This window comes from Saccoglossus kowalevskii, chromosome 5, assembly GCF_978046115.1.
Source record: "Saccoglossus kowalevskii chromosome 5, keSacKowa6.1, whole genome shotgun sequence".
NCBI classification, from domain to species: domain Eukaryota; kingdom Metazoa; phylum Hemichordata; class Enteropneusta; family Harrimaniidae; genus Saccoglossus; species Saccoglossus kowalevskii.
This window is the reverse complement of record NC_140645.1, coordinates 39,084,984-39,095,338: the sequence shown is the minus strand read 5'-3', so window position 1 is coordinate 39,095,338 and position 10,355 is coordinate 39,084,984. Positions and strand designations below refer to the sequence as shown.

The following is a 10,355-nucleotide window of genomic DNA, read 5'->3' as shown; positions in this document are numbered from 1 at the left end:
TCAGGGATTATTGGTCTGAACAAGTAATGACAGAAACCCGATCAAAAATATTTGACAAACAAATAAAAAACATCGTTTGAATTATTTTTCAAAAACGATGTCCATGATGACGAAACGAATAAAGCAAGAAAAAAAATGAGAATATACAGAGGTTTCAAAAATATATTCAGATATAGTTACCTTGTTAATATTGTGTACATCAAACTGGAAGAGTGAGTGAATTCAGACTCAGCGATCACTGAGGTAGACACACAAAACCTCCGATTGGCAAAGTAATTTAAGACTTATGTACTGCTATGAAAATTGAAGACGAGACACACTTTTTTACAACGCAGCAAAAATAATAAAAAAAATCGATGTTTTGACAACAAATTCTCCGCAAATCATGAGTTCAGATATAACATTTCTTAATATCATGTTAGCAAAATACATAGAAAACGTTTATGTATAAGACAGCATCTTCCATAATAAGCCTAGTCTATATAAAATTAATCAATATTTTACTTTTATATCTTTATCGTTTCTAGTCGTGTTGTATTTTGTATGTCTTAGTTTTTTAAGACCATACTGCTGTACCTTTATGTGTCAGTGCCGTGTCAATAAAATATTATTATAGGTTTTTCCTGTCTTTGAACTAACTTTGACTTTATACCTGATATAGTTTATTTTCACTCATATACAACTGGACTAATATGTGTGGATAGCAAACTGTTGGTAACAACTTCCGCGTATGTTTAGATGATACGAGTTATTACTCGAAACGACCGGCTATTTTGAAAGATTACGTAGGACAACGAATACAACAAATTACCTATTGTATATCGAATGGTACGGGTGTGCTATACCATTTCAAAACAGATGACATCATTGTTTGGCAGCTGTACATTTTCGAATCAATATTTAACTATCGTTCACTGGTTTGATCAAATAGACATGTTAATATACGGTGCATGGAGAAATATTCATTGTTTTAATTTTAACAATTCGAAGGGTATTCCTTTTTAAATTTACTGGTTTGTGAAAGAAACAATATATTCTATTGATAAATTTGCATTTAACTATCATTAGCTGGCAATAAAACCTAGCGAACAATTAGAGACATATACAATATTGTGTGCATATCATGCTTTATTTAAGATCGTAACGCCGATTGGTCAGGACTCGATCACATGGTGGTTCATGATTAACGAAAATCCAGCACAAAAAACAAAAACAAATACATTTCTAGCAATCCCATATGCTGTGTTCGTGCTCGTCTGCAAATATTTTTCTCTCTATTAAATTCTATTACTGAACTGTACCTCGATAACTATTTGTTAAACATACGCCTTTTCACTAAGCATTTTTATTCACGACATTAAAATAGATGCGAAATTATTTCATAAAATGATTATTATTCCAGTGTAATAATCCGCATGCAATATAGAGTAAAATAATAAAGAAATACAAAAAGCATACCCAAAGTTGTTAATTATACCTTTTTAAAGACTCAAATGTGTCAAAAAACAATATTTTGTATCCTGTCATTCTAAAAAAAGTAGTACAACTTCATGAATGTAATAATAATGTTTAATCCACCAAGTCTGGACATATGTAGGATAGTAGCAAGTTTATTTGTTGATCAATTAACTCTGGAGCTAAGTGAACTTGGAGGCTAGAAAAATGGGAAATTGACATATCCCATACACCGAGAAAGTGGACACCCATTCCACCAAAAACACGACGTATCATGCGGTCCATGTCAAAAGCTACCCAAACAACATCGAAGCGACTCTGTGTTCCACCAAGAACACTTCTTGGATGTGATACTTTGAAAAACACTTTTGCAGTCGGGCAACGCATGAAGAGCCGTTCAACTGCCAATTTTGTGGCAAAAAGTCTTCCAATGTATAACATAAATGACCACTCTGTGTAGTGAAATATAATATTCATCACAAACACTATTTGTTTTGAGTCACACAGAGTCTTATTAATACCATCAAGAAATTCACTCTCATATCCAATGGTCCAGAATGTCGGTCCATGAGGAAAAAATCCTTTGCTTACAACTATAAAATTAGAATAATTATATCGAAACCTGAGTGACTGACCAAACTGACCAAGTGTTGAATCTCCATACAATGCAAGTGAAACATTGGCCAAACATTTATGAGCTTGAGCCTGTGTCCATTTTTGACTTCTGCATACAAGCGAGACATAAGTTGAATCATCAGTCCAGTAACCATCAGACACAGGTATTGGTAAGTCTGGACCACACATTGGTAGTGTTGGTACATTTGCCGAAGTATCTAAATGATATTAAACGAAAAATAGACAAATGTTTCGATTTGTACAATGAGTTTGAGGCTCCTGAAAGAAACTATTGAAGTAACATGGATATATTATACAGACTATTGAACACGGAAATGATTCATTGATATACCTACAAAATGGAAGTATTGTTAAATAGGGTTAAAAATAGCGTGCACTGAGACACAACAGAGAATCACAGGAAAAAATTTTCATATACAGAATAAATAACAATCTTCGAATAATTTATCGAAGAATAATTAATATTATTTGGGGAAGATGGATTTGCTGCTACAGAGAGAACAAGAAGCTACTAAAATGCAGAAAATAAGAGTACTATATAAAGAAAATTGAAAAGAGTTCCACAGAATACATGTAAAAAGTAGTTTATATTTTGCAGATAATATTGGCCCATGGTTATATTCAGAATACGAATGTGATTGTTATGTTATACATATATGGGGAATAATTATTGAATATTTAACTCACCCTTAACTGCTATCCTCATCGGCATTGTAGTTAGCAGAGTGTTTTGTTGACTACAGGGACAAACAATCAGAAAACAAGATTTGGCAGTCGTAATTCAAAATTTTAAGTGTATATGGCCCAGAATTTTCAACTAAAATTTTTTTTTAGAAAAGTTTAATATAAATAAGCAGTTGAACAATGATGATTTGTTGTTGGAACTTATCAACTTACTTATTAAAAAGGTAAGATAACAGCAATCTTTCCTTCTTTGCATCTGCGCCATTAACAGTTTTGCCAGTAAAGCTAGTAACACTCATTATATCCTTACAGGAGAATGTTTTTGGTTTATCACAAACAAATACTATGTTACCAAAAGAATTCCTGTTTCCATAGCTACATTTGTCTTCCCATACTCCTTCTCGAATCAATTTACATGTAACTTCCTCTGAATTGGGATCTTCACCATACACACCAGTCCATTGAAGATATTCTTTACGTAATCTGTTATTATTAAACATCAGAATCATTTCTCTGGTATATACCATATAGATCGATATATTTGCATCCCCAGCCCATGCAGCATAGAAATAGATAGAATATGTACCATTTCCATAGTCATATACTCGCCCTGCTGTGCTTTTTAGTAGCTGTGCATTGGACATGACACCTTGAAACATATCTCCCCCTTTATCTCGATAATTACCATACTTGTCCTTTGTCTTTATTACAATATGAATGTAGTCTCCTTTTTTGAAGTTATTTTTGTCTCCATTGATAAATATTCTTGTATGAGAAAAAATAATAATATATAAATCATAAAAATAAATCATGCATAACACAGCTCTGAAGTAGGAGGGGCGGGGGAATCATTGCACCTGATTGGGAAGTGAATTCCCAACAACCAACGAGCCTACGAAAGCTGGTGCCAGATGTTGTCAACCAATATGTTTCCAGTTAAGGGTCTGCCATCTGAACATCTGTCGCTGTGCCTTCCTTGCTCGTAACGTAATGAGTAAAACATAGCGAGATGAGAGTATTTATACAAATAGAGGATGAAAGACGGATAGGCAGGAAATTATTGAGTTAAGAAACTCTCAAGGTTGAAGGGAAGTGAACCCTGTAAAGATACTATAAGTGTGTGTGACATTGTACGCCACATGGGTCATGTATTTAGTAAGAGTATTAAACCAAACTGGGATCGGCTGCGGAAAACTCTTGAATTAACAGAAGCCCAAGTCTTGGAAGTTTCACAACTGAAAAGCAAAGTTGAAGCAAAGACAAAATAATTATCACAGAGTAGTATAATATCATCAGAAATAACTGACTTGAGATATAAGTTTGCCTTTTATCTTTTATGTATTGAGACGTTATGATATTAACAATATCGTAAATTACTATTAACGTAAAGTAGGAATAACAACATACTGTAAGAAGACCTGTATTCATATTTATTGAAGTAAATTTACAAATCCAATGAAACAAAACAAATGACTGACATATAGTCGACGGTACACCGTAGTTAGGGAGATGATCAAAATCAAACCTGCGGTTTTCGGCCCAGTATCCCCGGAGCTCCCGGAGCCCTGCGCAATATGAAAATTTATGCAAAAATATTCATGAGCTGACAATTCAGCGCGGCGCCTCGTTTTCGCGAGCGGACTTTAACAAATTGAAAACCCATTGTTTAACTACAAAAGAACATTAATTTATGCATGAAAAATAGGACAACTTAAAAATAAATAAAAAAAATCATGAACGCTCGTACGTTTTTACAGTTTTAAAGACATCGTAGTAAGGTTTCTGCTGACCTATTTCCTAGCGCCGCGTTTGCTCATTTATCAAAGCGTCCGACGACTTACGTTATAGCTAGCACTGATTTTAATGTAAACAATTATTTCCCAATAATACAAAAAATTACTGTGGATCGCACTAAAGTTAGAAATTCGTGCTTTGCCGACAATATGGAACTATGCCTCCCTGCAAAATCTGGGTCAGAAGTCAAAATACGTGTCAGCGAATTTAAACAAACATTAGTGGATCGCGTTGAAATAAAAACTCCCACTTTGACGACAAAACGGAACTATGCGTCTTTGCTAGGTCTAGTTCAGAAGTTCAAATACCTGTCAGCGACATTATCTAAGTTGCGTAAGAATACTGTTTCCGTGACCACATTTGTCGATTTCAAAACATTACGGGATGTACAAGTTCGTTATACATACACATATAAAAAACGAAAATGAATGCAACGTAGCAATTAATATCATTAATGTTTCACTGAGAAGAAGATCAGTAATTCTCAATATTTACTGAGATTTCGTTCATATAAAACTTTGTACATACACGATTCAGCAGACCACCAAACATTAACCGGAGTAATGAAATGTAGATTAACAGTCTTTAGTATTCATAATATCGTGACTATGCAACTTCGATAAAACGCTTAATCGGCGGTACGCAGTTTCCAAAGACAAATACCATTACGTCCGCACGCTACAAATATTCACAGCTATATTATAGTAACAATGGGATTATATAACGCCTTAATTCATAACATCGTTACTACGCAACGAATCAGTTTTCTGGAGAACCGGGGGGGGGGGGGGGTTAACTACCCTTTAAACCATCGAGGTCTAACTGCGTGAATATATATTTAAGACTATTTCGTTGACTTGGACGCACTGGCACTAAAACAGGTCAGGAATTTCGGCTCCCTGAACTTTGAATCAATCTCTATTATTTTTTCAACCACAGACGTTTGGCAGTTACTTTTTTTAGCTGAACCTGGTTATATATTGTCAGAAAAGCTAATTAGCGAAATCGGCGGAGCTACGAGGATTTTGGATTTTGGTTTGATTTTGATCACCTACCTTATTCAAAATGAACAATAAACAAATAATAAGGATAAAATAACTGACCATACCACGTGTAATCAGTAAAAAAAAATTCTGGTCTATGAAATGTCAAGAATCGATAGAAATTACATACAGAAAAGTACGTCTGGCTTTAGCAATACTGAAAACTGGAAATCACCAAAAACATCAAACTGACGAAAGAACCGAAATGAACAACACTAGGACACAATACAAGAATATACCAAGTATATATACCAAGGAAACAATAATAGAAAGGCTGAAACAAATAATAAAGATGTACATGGTGATGTCATAGAAGATAATTTGTGGTTTTACCTGCTGTGTGACGTTGATGACAAATGAAAGTATTCCTTATTGAAAGTATCATTTGACCTTTCTCTACGATGTACATTATTATACGCCCAATCATATTCCTCCATAATACCTTTCCATTCCATAGCAAAATGTGTATATTCATCATATCGATGTATTATATCTGGCTCCGTAGATGTAGGTATCTGCTGCTGTATATGTGTTTGAACATGTTTATTACTGTTCAACGAAGAACTATGCATAATCTTCATGCCACTGTGTTTTTCGTTTGTCACCATTATGGACTTCGAGTTGGTATAAGATGCTATATTGCTGAGATCATCCATCGTCTGTAATGTAATACTGTATACTGTACAATACGTTGAAATATCTGCATGCGATTTTAGCGGATTTGACTCTTGGCATGAATTAACAGAATCTTAATTTAGGTAAAGTGTCGACTATCTCCCTGTGAGAATATATTTTCTGTTAAATTAGCTACATCCTTGAATTAGCTAAATTACAAACTATCTAAAATAGCTAAAATAACACGTTAGCTAAAGCGACATGTTTTCCAGTATGTATATGGAATACTTCAAAATATGGAAATTTCATTGTACAAATGATCTTATTTAGTGACGGCCGCACAGAGTTCGTTTATATATGGTCAGTGGACGCCATAACATAAAGAATGGAAATCTATTGTGTGGGTGGGTGGCCCGGGAGGGTCACTCTATATTAAAACCTTACACCATGTGCGTTCTTGCTAAAAAATACTAGGCCCCTAGGACTGGCGGCACATTGGCAAACCATACCCCCTATTGCGGACGCAATATAAATTTAGTACCCCCTAGAGCAGACAAATTGAAGAAAAAAACACCCCCTATTTCAGACACATATTGAGAACATCCTACCCCATATTGCGAGCATTCTATACCGTTTTTTTTTGCAATCAAGTGGAGTGTGATCAACTCAAACAAGTTACTATATATGCAACTCCTGTTGGTGTCATTCGTTGTTTGATGAAAAAGATGAGACTATTGACATGATAGTGAATATGATCATTTATTTTATAGTTTAATACACAATGCACACGACTTTGCCAGGATTCTTATTCCATCAGATATCATTACGCAATTTTATGTTCAGCTCCGAGTGACTTTGGCATGAATACAGGGTAGAAACCCCCCCCCCCCCCCCCAAAAAAAAAGCAGGATCTGGATGCAAATGAGACCGAGGCGCAAAAGAAGTTTCGGAAGTGTGGATGACTCTGGCGAATGACTTTCTGTATGCGGCTTATTGTAATCGACGAAACGGAACAAAACGGGATAACACACATAATAAAAATTAAACTGTAATCAGTGAAAATAGGTTTTATACGCACAATATTTACAAAATATTTGCCGAAAATAATAATATTTAATACGTATATAGCTTGTTTCGCTAACTACAGATAATCAAAAATCTGTAATCTGCGAATACACGTACAATATTAACAGCCGTCGGTTGAAACCTGACCAGTATATTCCGTGACCTTTCTAAGTGTATATATGACAACATAAAACATATTCAAAAATCTGTAATCAATGAAACATTTGCTGAAAATAACGGGATTTTATGATTAGTGAATGGTTCGTTTCGCTAATTGTTTAATGAAGTTTTATACACGGCTGAAAGTTAAAAATACTGGTAAAGTTTCGTCCGATATCTGTGATTATTGTATCTGTAATTTAATAAGACCCTGTTTCGCCGCGTGATTGCAGATTTTCGATTATCTGTAATTAGCGAAACGAACCATTACTGATTATATTGTTATTATCGGCAAACGTTTTATTTCGTTATATACTCATACTGAATGGTGAATATACTTGTCAAGTTTCGTCGACAGTTGTGAATATTGTACGTGTCAGAGTGTATATAATAACATAAAACATTTGACAAAAATAACGGGATTTTAATTAGTAAATGGTTTGTTTCGCTAATTACAGATAATCGAAATCTGTAACCAGCGAAACGAGGGTCTGACACGTACCATTTACTAATTAAAACCCCGTTATTTTCGGCAAAAGTTTTATATAAAACCCATATTCACTGAATGCAGTTCAATTTTTATTATGTGTGTTATCCTGTTTCGTTTCGTTTCTTTGATTACAATAAGCCTTCTCCGTATGCTCGTGTTGGAAGTGGCGGGTAAGTCACGGTCCCAGTGGGAAACTTCAGGCGGAAGTCTAGTCGGGGCTATGGGTCCGCCAATTCGGGGCTTAGGACGGTGTATGAGAGTGGTTGTTGTGAGAGAGGACCTACAGCGGGCACAGCAACCTTATGAGTTTATTTCTGGGGGTCTATTGCAGAATTTAGCATTTTAAAAGGGGCCTATTTGCCTCCCGCGCGGGCCCGCTCTGGAAGGTGAAAAACACCCTGCTTTCCCGCTAAATTTGGAACGCACATGGGGGAGTAACAGCATATAGAGTGAACCCCCGGGGTGGGTGGGTGGTTGGGTGGGTGGGTGTTGTGAAACAAGTCGCGCGGCTCTCTCGCTCTCAACGAGAGCTCGGCAATCATTTGCGAAAAGTGTATGTATTTAAAACTGTTAAAATAAATAAATAATGAAGAGAATACAATATGATTGATTATGTACCATGTATTTAAATGCATGTGACGCCAGGCCGTTATACTTTACCATGCATTTTAAAGCGGAGGAGTCGTTACCTGCGCATGCGTCAGATGGCCATAGCGTGTCATTGTTTACAAACAAGCGTCTACCCATGACTTTTTGCGTTTTTAGCGTGTGTTGTTATCGTCGCTTGAGACTCAATTTCCGCGCGTGCGCAGATGACGACACTCCTGATTTAATGTACGTGACGTCAGAATGGTTTACTTACCACGTAGTTTATGAGTCTATTAGTTGCGAATCCAATGATAATACCAGCAACGAACCGAAGCGATACATACTTCACACATATCATCTCAGAATTCAATGTATTATACGAAAAGATAAAGTTTCGTTTTGACCAGTGATGTGTCTTCTCTACTGTTTAATATTAGGTAAGAGTATTATCATTTTCATTGAAGAACCAATTTATCAAAACCAATGTGAATGTAACTTTACTCAATAATTTGAAAACAGTTCATGCTGCATTGGCGATGATACCGAGACATTATTGTCTGGTGTATCAGAATAATAGGTTCATTGCGAGATCTCGCTTACTGCGTGAAAGACGTGGGTTGAACGTCTGCGGCAAAGGTCGAATGATTTGATTTTTCATTTCAATCTGTTTTTTATAGTGAAGTGTCGAAATACATATTTTTCAGAAAAAAATCTTGTGTTGTGATATTTTAATTCATCATAATTGATCACCATCAAATGCGTATAGCACATGATTATGAGGCGTGAGAACAACACGTTACCATGACGCTATAATCTTTGCTCGTCCTGATTTTACGTGACGATTTCACACAGAACGCGGGATTTCGCGATGAACGGGAAATGGTTCATTCAGTTGTGTTACACGAGTTGTGCACGTAGCATTTGTAGATGGCATGCATTGTCTAATCGTCCATACGTTATGTTTTAGCAGGTTAAATGATACTCGCAAAACCTATGAGAGGCTTGAACCTATGAGGAACAGATAAATTCGTCACTTAGATAAATATTTAACCCAATAATATGATACTTACCAATTCAGACCAATTCTGCAATGTATTAATGTACATATATCCACAGCATGAAATGTACAATAACATTACCAACTGAGGCGTTATCATACCGGGACAGCTGAGTGTAATGGAAACAAAACGTCACAAATCACGTGGTACAGTTATTATTGTAATCTCCAGCAGTGTTAATATCGAATAAATGGATAATCACATGTGACCTGTTTAGCAGATTTTCAATGATATTTACCTTCTTTCACTGGCTAAACTGAGATGGAAATTATTGCCTTTATTGGAAGTCTAATTATCAAATTTAAAATGATACGGCAATGTTACTATTATCATAAACGCATAATAATTGTGTGCACGAAAGAAAAGCGTCCTTATTTCGTAATTTACAGTTTGTGGTAGCTATTTCTCAATGAACAAAGACATTTGGATACATGCCAATCAGAGGCGCCATGTGGTTAAGTTATAATCTTAAGTTATAAGCTCTATTCCTAACTAGGAAAGGCATACATAGTGATATATCTAGAATACGTTTTAGCAACAAGGTGGGATTTCCTTTGTCTCAAATCGTAATATAGTACACTATAAACAATTTACAGAAACGTGGCATCGTTTGGTTGGTTATATTCAATAACAACTTACGAAAAAACATGCCTTATATAATAAATGAATTGTAAACAAAACATATTTTTTTTAGATGTCATTGGGACATATTTGGCTGTGAAAACTGAGTACCCAAATATGAAACAACATTATTCTACACAACTGCGG

The 10,355-nt window shown here is 35.4% G+C and overlaps 1 protein-coding gene across 1 annotated transcript; it reads right to left on the bottom strand.

Moving 5' to 3' along the window:
- Nucleotides 1–1,110: 1,110 nt before the first annotated feature.
- On the bottom strand, nt 1,111–9,711 carry LOC100373035 (NXPE family member 1-like). The gene is made up of 6 exons (XM_085499705.1): nt 9,600–9,711; nt 8,804–8,952; nt 5,946–6,271; nt 2,989–3,540; nt 2,779–2,828; nt 1,111–2,288 (listed from the first exon to the last, which is right to left on the bottom strand). The coding sequence occupies exons 2-6, from the start codon at nt 8,885–8,887 to the stop codon at nt 1,570–1,572; spliced, it is 1,731 nt and encodes a 576-aa protein (XP_085355831.1). The 5' UTR covers nt 8,888–8,952; nt 9,600–9,711; the 3' UTR covers nt 1,111–1,569.
- Between the last annotated feature and the right edge of the window lie 644 nt (nt 9,712–10,355).

Bases quoted from the DNA above. Each gene is read 5' to 3' on its own strand.
- LOC100373035 (XM_085499705.1), bottom strand. From the start codon at position 8,887: ATGATATGTGTGAAGTATGTATCGCTTCGGTTCGTTGCTGGTATTATC. The intron at 6,272-8,803 runs GTAAGTAAACCA...ATTACATTACAG, and splicing joins ATAGACTCATAAACTACGTG to ACGATGGATGATCTCAGCAA. The intron at 2,289-2,778 runs GTGAGTTAAATA...AATATCATTTAG, and splicing joins GATGAGGATAGCAGTTAAGG to ATACTTCGGCAAATGTACCA.